This window comes from Thalia democratica, chromosome 1 (assembly GCF_965202585.1).
Source record: "Thalia democratica chromosome 1, ktThaDemo2.hap1.1, whole genome shotgun sequence".
NCBI classification, from domain to species: Eukaryota; Metazoa; Chordata; class Thaliacea; order Salpida; family Salpidae; genus Thalia; species Thalia democratica.
In genome coordinates this window covers 52,742,806-52,759,676 of record NC_139165.1, presented here as the reverse complement: position 1 = coordinate 52,759,676, position 16,871 = coordinate 52,742,806, and the positions used below count along the sequence as shown (strand labels likewise).

General features: G+C 23.8%; 1 protein-coding gene across 1 annotated transcript; it reads right to left on the bottom strand.

Moving 5' to 3' along the window:
* Positions 1-2,454: 2,454 nt before the first annotated feature.
* Positions 2,455-15,109, bottom strand: LOC145833954 (uncharacterized). Its single transcript, XM_082941239.1, has 8 exons — positions 14,974-15,109; positions 14,400-14,502; positions 13,434-13,519; positions 6,894-7,046; positions 5,967-6,110; positions 5,206-5,301; positions 4,096-4,185; positions 2,455-3,709 (listed from the first exon to the last, which is right to left on the bottom strand). The coding sequence occupies exons 1-8, from the start codon at positions 15,073-15,075 to the stop codon at positions 3,326-3,328; spliced, it is 1,158 nt and encodes a 385-aa protein (XP_082797365.1). The 5' UTR covers positions 15,076-15,109; the 3' UTR covers positions 2,455-3,325.
* Between the last annotated feature and the right edge of the window lie 1,762 nt (positions 15,110-16,871).

Below are 16,871 nucleotides of genomic sequence, written 5' to 3'. Positions count from 1 at the left end.
ACATTTCATATCAATGATCGCTAAATAATCCAAAGTTTTTGTGTTTTTGAAAACCTGTAAAACAACAATTTTCAATAGATATCAAGAAAATTATTCTAGAAATATCTACTATTAATCGTGAGAATAATCGTGTTTTTGCAATTTTAAAATTTGAAAACTTTTAAATTTTTATGAAAAATGTAAATTTGTTTTGCCCTACATAAATTTTATTTAAAAAGAAAAAGAAAAATGCGTAATTATAAGTTTTCGACACTAAACTTTCATAGTTAAGTTTATTATAATTAATTATAACTTAATTACAGTTAATCTTTATATACAATTTACCAGTTGATTTAAGAATTAATATTAAATCAAAGTTCGAGTAAATGACAAGTTCTGAATATTTAAAAAACCTTCTACCTCTGATTTTGGCTTTGTATTAAACAGTATACACTTTAGTTTAAAGAACTTAGAATTTAATGATATTAAGTTTAAATGAAACCACCATTATAATTACAATTACTAAATTTTATTAACTGCTTTATTAAAATTTTCATAAACACTGATATTAATATTTTTAAAAAGTTGTATTTCATATAAATTCTCCCTGAATTGGCAAAATGGTAATCTTGTTTCTACACTTAAAAATATATATTAACATATAGAATAATTTCAAAAGAAAGTACAGAATAGACTTTAACCGCTGCGATACTCATTATATTTCTTACATTGACGACTATTAAAACTTAATATTTAATCTTAGAATACAAAAGACTTATACTTTTCCTAATGCTTTTTAAAACTAATTAACTACACTTAATTAATGATCAAATTTTAAATCTTATTGTCAAAACAATAAATAAACTAATTAATATCAACAATTGAATTTAACAAAAGCTATCTGAATATTAGGTTTTATTTTAAACAAAATAAACTAAACTTCACAAAAAAACAATTTTGTTGAGATTAATTTGTTTTTAAAACAAATTCTTATCTTAAAAAAAATAAATTAATATATTAATACAGATCGGCTAAATAAATTTCGGGTTAGAAATGATCGGGTTTAATTGGGTTAGAAGTGATTGGGTTAGAAATGATCTTGTTAGAAATGATCGGGTTAGAAGTGATCGGGTTAGAAATGATCGGGTTAGAAGTGATTGGGTTAGAAATGATCAGTTAGAAGTGATCAGGTTAGAAATAATCGGGTTAGAAGTGATCGGGTTAGAAGTGATCGGGTTAGAAGTGATCGGGTTAGAAATGATCGGGTTAGAAGTGATCGGGTTAGAAGTGATCGGGTTAGAAGTAATCGGGTTAGAAGTGATTGGGTTAGAAGTGATCGGGTTAGAAGTGATCGGGTTAGAAGTGATCGGGTTAGAAATGATCAGGTTAGAAATGATAGCGAGTTAGAAATGATAGTAAACCATTTTTCCTTTGGTTATTAATTATTTTATTAGATTAATAATTAGACAAGTTCTCGGCCTAGCAATGAAAAACAGCGACTGAAAATTTAGAACAACGTAATATTAATTGCAGCGAAACAATATAATTTATAAAAAACTTAATTTACGTTAAATAGCTTTTTCCCAAATAACTTTAAGTGATTACTATTGGCAAAAAATACTTTTATTAGAATTTTCTGTTTGTTATTAAGTGTAGTGTAACATTTCTCATTAGAAATTTTATTTTCTAATTGAATAATCTTTACTTAAAAACGAAAAAAAAAAAACTGGTAGGCATATACTTTTAAAGATAATTAGTTTAATGGCGTATTAATAAGGTCACCAACAAAAATTATGTTTAGAGAACTTTGAGTTGATTATTTATAAATAATTTTAAAACAAAAATTTATTCATTCTAGTTTGATGAACTTTATACCAATGTAAAATGATACTAACTAAATTATTTTATAATTGTCTTGCTCAGACTTTAAGAAATAAGAAAGTTGTGTAATATTTTTTAAAATATTGCCGCAATCAGTCTTCTACACAATTTAGTTTTCAACTGAGAAATATAATTTGTTGCTGGTAAAAAAGTCTTAAATAAAAATAAACGTGCTAATTTACTATTTTATTGAACAAAATGGTTAATTAGCCCATTTAATTTTATTTAAAAAAGCTTTTTATACAGTAAATTGAGCCAAACTTTATAGTCAAAACAAACAACAATATAGTATATAAGTCTTAAAAACTAATTGTATCTAATCTAAATTTAATTTCTTTTATTTGAATTTTAAATCAAAACTTAATTTAGTTATTAAACAGAGAAAGTCTGTTCTTTCTGTAGATAAAACTCGTGCTTCAAACTAATTTAAGAATTAATCTTATTTCTTTTAAATTTTATGTAGAACTAAATAAGTTAATTAACTTAGTTTATTTTCACTAGATAAAAAGAAGTATATTACATACAAAATTGTTATACCTTCTAGTTTTGAAAAATTAACTTTCATAATAACAAACAAGTCTTTAATAATTTAGGTAATTTATTATATAATCATGATCAATTCGAGTTATTAAAATAAAAATCAAACTAAAGTAACAAAACAATGTCATCAGTAAGCCACAAAAGTTAAGCTTCTATATGATTTATACTCAGCAAAAGCTTGTCTGTACCGTTATTATGGTAACAATGTAAGAAAATACCAACTATTGGCATTACAACAACCAGACAGTACCAATTAGTAGACAAGCTGAATTTAGCAACCACGTTCAATTTCAGTAAATTTGTCAAAAAATTTATAGGAGTTCAAAAAGCAAATATTTTGGAAGCATCTAATTTTCAAGTATCCTTAAGCTAGTTGGCACTTACACCAATGTTAATTGTAAATCCATAAGAAAAGATGTCAGTTTAAGCTTACGAAATAAATAGAGAATGTAGTAATTAGCACCAAAAATATGTATAGAGTAAAGGTTAGTTTTTTCTAATTCTATTTTTTTTACCATATTATTTTATTTAGTTGGAATAAATCTAGCAAATGGTGAACATAAATGAAATAATATGAATTCAAAAAAGCTTCATATGATTTAGAAAATACTTAGCTTATGTTCAAAAGCTACTTTTAAACTTGTTTCTAGACAAAAAAAAATAAGGCAAAAATATAAGAAATCAAACATTAGTTTGTTGTATTATACATAAGTGTACAAAATAATATTAAATCTAAAATACGAATATAAAATAACTTGTGTATTTCAGCAAAAATTGGCACCGCTTGATCGTTGACTCACTATCCCAACCAACATTCAGGAAGCAAGTTAAGGAATGGGCAAAAAAAGACACGTCATCAACTTCCATTATTAGTAAAAAATCAGCAAAAAAGCACCCTAAATGAAACTACATCACAATAAGCTTCCTACAAATACTGATCATGCGGGTACTTGTCTACCGGATCAGCTCTTTTTCGGGATCGATCGGAATGGTGGCCTGCGGACGAGGACTTGCTGCTGCGCTTCGAGTAAGCTGCTGACGAATGGATACTGCCGTTGGTGCGCGGCGCGTAATCTCGCTTTGTGACGTAACTGCCGCCGTTCTCGCGGCGGGAAGGTCGCGAGTTCATGGATTTTTCCGAGCGACGGTACTGGTTCCTCCTGGAACTGTGGCGGGAAGACCTGCTGTTGGTGTGATATTTTTCGGAAGGAGGTCTGACGTAATCCAGAGGTTCGAATTCGTCATGACGCGGAGTCAAGATGGTGGCTGTGCTCCTAGCTGATGACGTCATAACCGCCGAGTTGATGAGCTGTTTTTATTTTGAGCGTAAATAAATAATGTCATCATACATCGATTTCAGTAACAAAATTAATTTTTTATCTATATTTGTTATTATTATAAAGTTTATTGTTCGGGCATTACATTTATAATGTTTTTTGTCAGAAAAGACTTGATGGCAAAAAGCACAATTAACTTTTTCAAATACAAACTTAAATATTAAAAACTTTTATATATTAGACAACACTGTATAAGAAGCAAAATGCACCTTAAAAAAATTTGATCAAAACTTTTTATCTATTTTAAATAACAAATCTATTAAATATGATTACTAAAAACTTATTTATAGAAACAATTTTTAACAACTAATGAAGCACAAATTAGTTACTACTTTTAATGTTTATTACTACAACTAACACATCCTGGAATCGCTGAGTTGTAACTTGAAAATGGACCACCTTTTTGCAATTTCCTATAATGAGCCAATGTTGTGAAAAATGCAGAAAACTGAAATGTATATTTATTCTAAAATTATAATATTAGGTTTAATAAATATTTTATTTAAAATTACACTACCAATCTTAAAATTTCTAAGAAGTGTTTTTTTAACAAAAAAAAAATATAAGGTATTGTGTTTTTGATCTAGATTATCAAAGTATGTTGTGGACTATAAAATATAATATTTTTATACAATGCATAAAGTGTGCTCAATAAACACAAAATACAAGGTTATTTTAAAAAGTAAATGTAGAGAATAAACTAAAACAATTTAGCATGCCACAATCAATAAAATGTTGAAAATTATTTTCAAAATTTCATAATTTTTTCCTAGCCTTAATATTAAGAAACTTTTTTTTATTGAATTATAAGTAAGATCTCTAGACGATCAATAAATTATAAAGATTACAGCGTTAATTTTCAATGCTTTATTTTTTCACTAATTAATAAAAAACAACCTTAAATAACCATATTCTTTAACGATACGTTTGCCATAAAAATAAGTACGATCTTTTAATATAAGCTCATAAAAAGTTGTATAAAAAAACATTGTAATCTGAAACTCATTTTAAAGTTTTATAAAGCTTTATGTCAAAAAATTCGTTTTGAATCAAAATATACTTGTAATTTGATAATATTTTAGCTAGTTTGGAAGATGAAAACCAAACTAGATTATATAAAATAACCAATTTCCATGATAAAAATTCTTTTACAAAAACAATTATTTTATTATACAAAAACAAACTTTAATGTTTTTAGTTGTAATTGGCTTAAAATAAACTACCTACTTGAGTATTGACGAAAAAATTGTAAAAATTAGTTAAATATTTTTAGCTGATTTTAGGTTTAAGTTAAATAAAGAAAAAAAATGTATTTTTTTACGTGTATACATGAACTAGATTTGTATTAATCTATTTACTATAATTATTTATAAAATTACAATTATGAAATAACTGTTTAGAAAACAAACATCAACAAGTTTGTGTAAATGTGTATGTTTTAAGTTTGAAAACAAATACTAAAACTGACATATGCAAAATTTGTAGCAATACAGCACAAAACGACTCCGCACTTCATTATTAACTTCATTCCTTGCATCAATGACAAAACTTGCTCGTGCAAAAGCTGTTGTTTTTTCATGTGAAAATTAAAAACAGGTAATTGGCAATTAATTAAATAAACAATAAAAATATATATGCAATAACACAAATGCACCTATAAAACAAAATATTCATACAAACAATAACACATTAAAAACTGTTTTTCTTCAACTTTTCAAAACATTTTAATAACAAAATTTTAAATTATTGAATATTTCATATGTACTTAGTTGATAGTCAATTTTGCATTGAACCATTTTAAAGTAATTTCTCAAAACAAAATAAATATTTGAACAAATGGCTCAAGTTGGCACTTAACCCTACACGCCTATGATATAAGATTATGTATTGAGAAACTATGACCAATTAATATATTTAAACTTATAAAAAACAATTGTTGTTTTATACGGCTTGCTTAAAATCAACTAATTAAATTTGTGAATAAAATCTATAAAACTTATCTCGAAACATTTTTAATCTAGTATTTTTATGATATGTATTTCAAACTTTTAGTTGAGTTCAAATTTTGAAACGAAAAATATGATGTTAAAGTATTATAGAAATAACTTATTTGTACCAACAGTTACAATTTTTTTTAAATTGTGCTTGTTTAAATTTTTTTCATTTTAAAATAAATATCAATATTAAGAACTAACAAACTTCAGTTACGACTATTATTAATCAACTTACTGCTTCCATTAACGTATTTAAATTGAGTGAATTTTTTGAGCTCCCTGAATCTAACTTTAGAGCATTGTCTATCAACGTAGCAAATAAAGTTGTAAAAGAGTTCAAGGTGTCTTTGATTGCTATAAAAATATCTGGTTTGATCACCTAAAAATAATTTGATATTATATAAAAATATATGTATGTTTATTTAAATTGTAGCTTCAAATGTACACAATTTAAATTATTTAACTTAAATAACTATTCGGTCGTGTTTTTAAATAGAATTTGAGAATTATTCATAAATAAAAGCTACTTTTTTAAAAGAAATCAGCTCTTAAATAAGTGTTACTCATTCATATTATACATCATAAAAGCTTAATAAGACGTTGAAAAGTGGCGAAGAATAAAAATAGGAGTATTTTTAAAACAGCTAAATAGCAAATTTTTAACTTCCTTGGTCAACTTCTTGTATAATTTACTTAAATATTTTAGAGAACAAAAAATATGCTTTAGTCCCCAAAAAAAAGTTGTGAAAACAAGTTTTGATAGTAGACAATGCAAAACTGCGTTTACATATAAAAAACTTTCGATGGTAAACGAAGTTTGCTGGGCAATTACAAACTATTTTAATATTTTTTTGTCATCTTAAAACAAAAAACTTGAAAGTTAAAATACTTATTTTAATAAAATAAAAAAACAATAACACCTATTACAGCCGAATGCAAAAATAAACAAAGTTTGCGTATCAACATTAAAAACAAACAATATCTATCAACAAAGTTAGTAGTAAAAAATGCAAAAGTTAGTGTAAAACAAAAATAAGGACTCCATATTAATAAACATATTTAGTATAGACATATTTTTTGTTTTCTGTATAGTAATAGTTAAAATACTAATTTTGAAATATTAAATTAATGAACTATTAAGTAAAAATAAAAGAAAAATAACCAGTTCAAGAATTGACATGTAGTCAGTGTTACTAATTAAAATGTACTGATCGATGTCCGACATCCACTTAATTATCATGCAAGAACCAAGAAAGCAGAACAGACCTGTAACAACTTGCACCACTAGCAAAGAGAAAACCAGGTTTTTTCGAGCCTGCGAATATAAAGTTTTATAGGTTAACTTACTGTATTTAAAAAATAAACAACACGCGAAAAAAAAGTATTAAATAAAACTCAATTCATGCTCAGTGTAGTTTAATGATTTTTATATTGTTTTTTGTGCAATTATGGATTCAAGCATCAAAATCTGAGCCACTTAATTAGGACACTCAATGAGAAAAATATAAACAAAATACATTTATATTTAAATAAAAACTAACATAAACAAAATGTTAAACAAAGTTTAAGTTATAAAAAACTCATTAATAAGTTTAAACTTATTTGCTTGTTATAAAAGGCGATAACTTAGTAGTAAAAACACGTTTGTACAAAATTAAGGCCATAGGGGGGGTAGAAGCCATTTTTTGACCAAAAATAACATATAGACTTATATTATAGTAAATTTCATAATCTTTCAGATGCTTTTTTTAGATTTTAAAAATATTAACTAACTTTTTTTTTATGACCGGTTATATAAAGCGTTGTCTTTATAAAGGGTATATAAAGGGTAACTTTAAAGCCGTTTTTCTCGAGTTTTTAAAAACGGGCTTTAAAATCTATCTTCTCCTTCATTTTTCAAGCAATCTTCTTCAAATTTTTAGGAAATGTTCCTTACATTATGAGAAAAAAACGTTATTTGTGAATTTTAATAATTTTAAAAAATAAAAATTTTATGATAAAAATAAAAAAAAAAAGTTATTTTTTATCAAAAAAATTTTTTTTTTTTTCAAAAAAAATGTATTTTTTCTTAAAATTTTTTAAAGTCCCAAATAACGTTTTTTTGTTATTGTATAAAGAATAGACTGTGAAAGTTTGAAGAAGATTGCTTAAAAAATGAAGGAGGAGATAGATTTTGAATGCATTAGTCTTTTTTCGCCATTTTAGTTTTTCCTTCCCCATAAGGAACCTGTTATGCGGCCCGACTTTGGCCGGTCATATCTCAAAAACTAATTCGAGTTTTTAAAAACGGTAAAAAGCAACTTGAAGCTTAGTAAAAACTCTATAAAATAAGATCAACTTGTAAAAAACATGGCCTACCCCCCCCCCCCCCTATGGCCTTAATAAAAGTAAATTAATAGTCTGTTAGGAGAAAGGTGTGGGGCAATAAAACTACTTAAAATTAAAAATAGAAAAATGAAGAAATCACTAGTTAATTCAGCTGGGATAAATATTATAAAATGTTTATTCATTTTTCTGTATTGTTTTTGTGGAAAGTTACTGAATTTAACTGATATTTATACTTTTTTAATTAAATCTTTTTAGTTTTAAGCAAAAAATGTTCCACCCTCTCACACAATACCACATCATGTGGTAACTTGTTCCACATAGTCTTTGCTCTGTGAAAAAATGAACCTTGCCACTGACTGTTGTTAAAATTATGTTTGTATTCTATTTTTCTATTATTTCCTCTTGACTGATATTTATCATGTGAAAATTTGACTGAAAAAACCTTATAATTTCCCGTCATAATTTTATAAAGTGCAAATAAATCAAATTCCCATCTTCTATATTATAGAGACTTCAATCCTAGTTTAACTAATCTATCATTATACGATGTATTGGATATATTACAACAACTAAATATCAAACGGGTAAAATTTCTTTGCTCAGACTCAATTTTTTAATGTCTTTTTTTAAATAAGGTCTGATTACCTAATTTTATAAGAACTGTTAACAGTTGGTATCTTAAAGGAAGATCTATGTATAAAGCTTATTAAGTATAAATAACAACAGAAAAGCTTTTGTAATTTTGAAAAAAAATGTATTATAAAACTAAAATAGTTTTAAAGATAATTAAAAAAATCGCTCAACAATAAGCTAAAAATACAATTCCTAGATAGTCTATTTATTCTGAAAACATTTTCATTACACAACAAAACTTTCTGTATAATTAAAATACACTTGGTAAACCACAAAAACGATTTATTTTAAATGCAAGGCATGTAGTACAAACATGTCAAACAAAAATTTTTGTGCTAATAAAGTCTTGACTATTGTTAGTATTAGAATTTTTTTTATCATTTTTCGAAAAAAATTTGTCTAAGAAATTGAGCTAGATGCGGTCGAACTTTATCCTTAAAATCGTAAAAATAAATATTTTTCCGGAAAGGTAAACCTGTAATTGTATTTTAAATCGAAGAAAAACATTCATTTTTCTTAAAAGGATACGAAAGTAAAACAGCGCACTCAATTTAGCATTTAAACTTGTGATGTTTTTATCAAACTGTCATACATTTATTCTTGTACAAACAAAAAAGTTTTTTTATTATGAAAGTTACATCTTAATATAGCCATATACTAATAATATCAATTAAAAAGGATAATTAAACAAATCAACTATACTTCCATCTTAAGTTAGATCAACTTAATTTATAGTTGATAATTAGTTATATTACAAATATCAAACTTATTTATATAAATTACATACGTTTCAGTTTTTTTAAGAAGGTTTGCATTTTTATAACTAACTGGTAAAACAAGTATTATTTAAATATTCAAAATAAATTACACAAAGTCAACTTTAGTTTTTAAGTAATACAAGTTGCAAAAAAAGGAAAAATAAAACAGAGTAATATAAACTTAAATTGCAAGTAGAAACTGGATATAAGCCAAAATAACGCTTAGAAAAAACAAAAGAAAACACTTGAAATGTACAAAGTAGATTTTTTAGCATTTGTTAAAAAGCCATTATAATAATACAGTGAATATACTACCAAAATACTAAATAACTTCTTTTCAGTACTAACTTTATATAAAAATTTGAGACAACAATTCATATTGCAGTTTATTTTATTTTTTGTGAACTTAAAATTTTTCAATCTACCCTTTTCAAAAGTTCTTGTAGATAACTAAATAGATTTTTGTAAAATAGTTAACTAAATAAAATTGTAAGATTATGCGTCATAATAGGTAAATAAAATTATATGTACTATGCGATGCTATTATAAAGTTATTTAAGAAAATTTAAAGTAAAAAGCTTAAGTACTAGAAATTAAAAGCATTAATAGCAATTTTATTAAGAGGAAACAAAAATTTGTTTATAACTCTAATTTGTTTAAATTATTGTAAATTCGTTACTGAGTTTTGTTTTTGTTATTTAATTTTATTTTAAAGAAAGTTTAAATAAGTCTGTTTCCTCTTATTAAAATTGCTAGTGCTTTTAATTTCTAGTACTTAAGCTTTTTACTTTAAATTTTGTTAAACAACTTTATAAAAGCATAGCATAGTACATATAATTTTATTTACCTATTATGACGCATAATCTTACAATTTTATTAAGTTTACTATTTTACAAAAATTTATTTAGTTATCTACAAGAACTTTTGAAAAGGGTAAATTGAAAAAATTTTAAGTTCACAAAAAATAAAATAAACTACCAAAATAGCTTTTAAGAATACTAATTGATTTTTTTTTTTTTTGTACCATTTTTTTTATTAGTTCAAATTAAAACAGTATGTATGACAATTTACTTTGTAGATAATACTATTCAAATTATATTAGCGTTTTTGTCTGATTTCAAAAACAAAGAAAGAAACTGTTCAAGTAAACTTTTATCGAAATATACAATAAGTAAAAAAATAACCAAAGATAAAACATTATATAAGATCTTATGAGGAAAAAAATATACAAAAATCTTAATTTTTACTTCTACGTAACAAATAGATAATTAATACTAAATTTCTATGGTTTTTAAAATTTCATACGGCAATTAAAATACTATTAAATATATATATTTGGTACTTAAAAAAACAGAGTATTATTTGAACCCGCTTTGAAATTAAAACAGATAAAATAAATATTAAGTCATTCACGTCATGCATACTTTCAGTTGTTCAAAGAAAGCATTGTAATAAAAAACTAATAAAAAACCTGACATATATTCTAAATCGAAAAAAAAGGATTGTAAAATAAAATTGACATTTAGTGTTATTTTACAGTTATTTACCATAAAATTAGCGAATATGTGTATATTTTTATTTTCACAGGAATTGCTTTTATGTCACATTAATTTATAGATAAAAAATGATTGCGAATTTTTTATATCTATTATCACTTAAAACTTTGAACAAAGCTTATTTATTTATTATGTTTTATGTTTAAGTTTGTACATAATGGTGGTTAATAAAAACAAAGAAAATATTTAAAAACTAATCTTACTTCAATAAAGAAAACTATAAGTGTCTAAAGGCAACCCAAAATATAAATATTTCCAAAACAAAATTATAATGACGATAAATTTTCATTTGAAATTTTAAATTAGTTCTTTAGATAATTTCCATCAAATGTTAATAAAAGTAAACAAGCTAACTTATGATATAAACATATTATATTCCATTAATATTATATCATTTTAAATTATGTGTTATCAAAAACCACAAAACATTTTTTGTATTTATAGTTTAAATAAGCTATTTTTAACGTAAATTAAATCAAAACTTTACTCATTATACATTCAGCTAGTAATGTTTTGTAAAAGTATGCAACATAAAATGTTTCAATAAGAAATAAACGAGTTGCTATTTGAAAGAAAGTTTTTGAACAAGTTTGTTTAAACTAAAAGACTTTTCATAACTTATATGAAATATTTTCATAACGCATTCAGAAAGCAGAGTCTGTAAAACGTTTGTTTTAATCTGTATACACGTTATGTTCTCACCTATGAATCTTATGTTCTACACAAAATTGAAAATTCAACAAACTATAAATAACATAAAGGGAGTCAAAAGTCTGTTTTACTAATGATACATTGCACCACTGTAGAAAAACTTGCATGATCTAAACAAGTCAACTAAACTATTGATTTTTTCCTAGGCACTGATGTTTAGTACGAGCTGATCGCTAACAAATTTAAAAATAAAATAATTCAAGTTGAAGAAAAAGCGATGTGCTTATGTTAATTTTTCATGGTCAAGATTTGAAAACAGCTTTTTGCTTATAGTTTGAAATGTTGCTACTTATGTTTTTTCTATATCATTAAGACCAATATAAATATAATATATAAAGCATTAAAAAATTTTAATGTTGGTATGACTTAACATTTAATAAAACTATAATTTTTTGTAATCAGTTTTTTTTTTTTTCATTTAATATCTTATAAAAAAATTAATGGGGTGTTTCATTAAAGTCTTTTTACTGTGTAACTTTAAAAAGTTTTAATTATTTATTAAAAATAAAATCATTATTAAAAATTTGACCAAATAAAACCTTGTGAAGTTAATCTAAAAAATTTGCAAGGTCCCTACTTAAGTTAAAGAAATATTTCGTAGACAAAAAACCGTTTTTAATATAAACTATTTAAATTTATAAATGTAATACAAATCATGAAGCTTATTAAAACAGTACATACTTAAACTGTTATCATAAGATTTTAATCAATACAATCGAAAAATAAATTAGAAACACATGGGTATAAAATAACTTACGACTAATAAGTATTTCTAGAAAATGTAGCTTTAAAAAAATTTTAAACTTTAAATATACAGGAAATTATGAACTAACTTTAAAATTAAAATTCCATTCAAATAAGAAACAAGTATTTTTAAAGTACGCGGATTTGTATTAAATAGTAAATAAACAAAACCAATCCTACAAAACTAATGTTTATATATAAAACACACTCCTTTGTAATTAGCAACACACTTTCTTAGAAGATTTTATTGTTACAACTTTTAAATTTAAGTTAAGGTTAGGCCATAGATAAGTACATGTAAACACAACTTTTAACTATACAGGTAACAATAAATTATTTAGTTATACTAAGCTTAAGTTAAAATTAGTTTTCCACTGAACTATTTTCCATTGACTAATTTATAAATTAGCTGTAGTATTCTGGACAACAGTGAATTTCAAAATAATTCAAGTAATGCAGATTTATTTATAAAATTAGAATAGACCACAAAAAAAAAATAATTTGTGAAATACTGGAGCCTGTAAAAAAATACTACATTACGACTTCATGAAAAACATTATGTGCAATAATACATGAAACTTATCAAATTTTACAACTTTTGGTCAAAACAACTTAAGACAAATATCTACGAAGTAACAAATTAACTTTATTATAAAAGAAAAATTAGTATTTAACACATAAATAAAAAAACACTTTTGAAGTTTAACACCAAAAGTAACTTACACTAAAAGCTCATAAATATGTCTGATATCTTAACAGCTTATTAAGTCATTTTTTACTAAATTTAATCTAAAAGAATTCTATACTTTAGGCTTTCATATAAGGTTAATTGCTACAAAACACGATACAAATTGCTTAAACACTGCGCTTAAGACTAAACTAAAAGTCTTAAATCCTAAATAATTCAGTTATTGATTAGGTAAATCTAAAAATTACTGTTAAAATCATAAAATAATAGTATAAAACAAAAACCTTATATACTCCATAAATCCCAGCTCCACAAGTTACAAGACCAACAAATAACACCAACAGTAGGCAAATATATATTGGAATGAAACCTGAGATATTTTAGAAACTTAATTAAATAAGTTTGTATTGCAAGCAGATTAAAACACTTAATGTCTGTAAATAAAAGCTCTTACAAATATAACAGTTTTAAATTAACTATTTTATTATAAAACAATTAGAAAACCAAATTTAACATTTTAGAAAAAATAACACGTTAAACTTTTTGAAATTTTAAGTAACTTAGACTAACTGCTTAGTATTTTTGTAACTTCATAAAACTAAAAGGGATTAAAATAATATCTGCTTAGAAATGCAAAAAAAAAACATGTGTAATCTTTTATTATTCAAATACGTGCATTAAATGCTTTTTAATAATGTAAAAAATTATTGCCTCATTGAGCATAATCAAAATAAATTGTGACTTCTTTTGTATTTATTAAAGATAAAGTTGTTAATGGTTGACTAGGTATGTATAAAGGTAGCAGATAAATTTTACAGACAATTGTTAACAAAAACATTACTTTCAATTTAAAGAAACATTTGAATAAAACAAAATATTATCACGTATGGAAAAAAAAATATTAAGATCATGAGTAAAACGCCTTGTATAAATACTTTACTTGTAAAACTTAAATAGTATAAAGGATTTTAAAAAACTTGAGCATTTTCAACAAACTAAAAGTTTACTGATAAAAAAGTTTAAAACAAAAAAATTACAAAATTTGTTGGAAAAAAATTAAAAAACTAATATCATAGACAATGAAAATTCTTTTTAAATATCTTTTAATGAGTATGATAAAAAGAAAATCTATAAAAATATTAACTTTTTGTTCAGTGTTCTTTTAACTCTTAAAGCTTGTATCTAATTTAAGATCTAAAATATTTAGAACCTTCAAAACAGTATAATATATATATATCATAAATATTTACCTGTTGGCAACAAGTCGGACTTAAAATGAGGATAAGGGTCTTCACAAAAACATTTTGGAAAGCTGTAAGCAAAGGTGAGCAAAAACAGGAAAAGAATTAATACCTAAAAAAGTTTTTTTTTATTAAGGGATTTAAAAAATATTATAAATCAAAAATAGCATAACATTATAAGAAAATAAACTTTTTGACTACTTGAAACTATTAAACAACACCTTACTGAGATAACAAAATATAAATGTAAGAAAATGTTTACATAACATAAAGTAGTCTTATTGTTAGTTTATATCTATTGTTTTGATAAACTTGAAATGTAAATAGATTTATATTAATTGACTTAACAAATAATGAAAAAAATTTATTTAGTTAAAAATATTTTTAAACACAGCTTTTAAAACAATTTTAAAATTAAACAGTTAAATCCATTCAATTGCACAAATTAAAGACAAATACAAAGATATGTAAAACTTTTTATTCTTGAAAAACTTTTATTTCTTATTTGTTTTAAACTTACATTTGTTGTATTATACAACAAACTCAATAAACAGTTGTTAAAGCCAATATAAAAAAAACTAACAAAAGTCATTGATGAAAACACGATTGTGAAGGTTCCAGTATCATACCTTTTGTGAAAATAGAAAAAAAGATTTTTAGGTTTAAAAACTTTTTTTAAGTTCATTTTTATATGCAATATTTATAAATGTTTATATAGTTTAGTCTGAAAAGTATATGAAAAGTTATCAGCATTACATCAAAAGAAAGCAATATTAGCACTCATAGCTCTGTACATTATGAGCAAAACGAATATTTCTACATATAAATGTCTTACAAGATAAAATCTTAAACAGTTAAATTTTTGAAATTTAGTTTTATTTGTAAATAAACAAAGGATGGTTCTTAAACTTTTTAAAAATTGTGCATGTTGATAACTAAAAAATATCAGCAAAATCATAAAGTATTAATTATACTCTTATTGATAAAAGACTTATTTTATTAGTTTTAAACTAATATAACACATTGATACTAGTAATAACTAAATTAAAAATATGAATAAAGTAAACGTATACCTAATTTGATTATTTTTTGTTAATCAAAAAATTTAACCACAAAATTAAAACTCAAATGACATTTACCAAAAATCTAAATTAACTTGTCAAATAGAACAAATTGAGATATGAAATTTAAAATCTAAAAAGCAAAGAAGAAATTAAATAAGTTTCTTACATACTTAGCAGTTTGTAACAGAGGTTCACTGAAAATTATATATCTTATTAAAAAATAATGTTTAACCAAGTATTTTAAGATATTTTTTAGTCAAGTTAATGATTTTTGTTATATTACTAGTACAGTTTTAAAATCAAATTTTCATTTTTTTTTTTTCTTTTTAAAAGGTTTTAAGACAAATTAACTTAAAATAGTTTACAATCAAAAGTTTATTTTTAAAATAGTTTACTTTAAAACTAATTACCAGTAAAGCTTAAGATCATTAGAAGCTAATCATTTTTACTTATTTGTTGTGTGTCTTTTTATAAAATTAAAGGTAACTTCTGATATATAAATGATCTAAGTTGAAAAGTTAAATATGATTTTATCACATCTGCAAACAAAAAAAGCTTTAATAAGACTATTTCTCTACCAATCTATCTCATTTTATAATTTATCATTACATTTGTGATTTATATTGTATTAATTTTACAATCTGTGTAGATCTTTAAAAACTTTGTTGAATATATATTAAAACTATTCACTTACTTTAAAAAAAATTTTTTTTTGTTTTTGGTTTTTTAAAATATTTGTTCCAACAAACTGTTGTAAATGCTGTAGAAAGTTTTAAATAAGTAGAACATTAAATTTTATCATTTGTCCCTTTGTTAGAAAACTGACTATATCTTAATAAATGGTAGATGTTTTTAATTTCTTTAAAAAGTTCAAAGTTGACTCTTTATAAATATTAGATCGTTTATCCTATGGGCTTATTTAGAATAAATTGAAATATTTTTTTAAATACAAGAAATATTTAAATGCAAATTGCACCAAGACAAAATTGCACAAGGGCACACAATTTCTTGAAGATACTTTTGCACAAGGGGACAAAGACTATTTTGCACCAAGGGTCAATTTTGCACAGGAGTAAAAAAAAACAGAAAAAAAAAACTAAATAATAAATTAATAAAAAAAAATAAAAGCTACTGACCAAGGGTAAGGGGTAACAGTGACAGTAAAAATAAAAAAATAAAAAGCTAATAACAATCCTTATTTAAAAAAAAGAAGTATGAATAAAAAAAAATTAATTAAGTTAAAGAAAAAAAAAGACATTAACTGAGGGTAGGGGTTAGGGGTAAAGGTTATAGTAAAAAAAAAAAGAATAAAAACTTAAAAATTAATTAACAAAAATAAATATATAAGTTGGTACCGAGGGTAAGGGGTAACAGTGATAGTAAAATAAAAAATAAAAAATTATAATAAAAAGCTTTA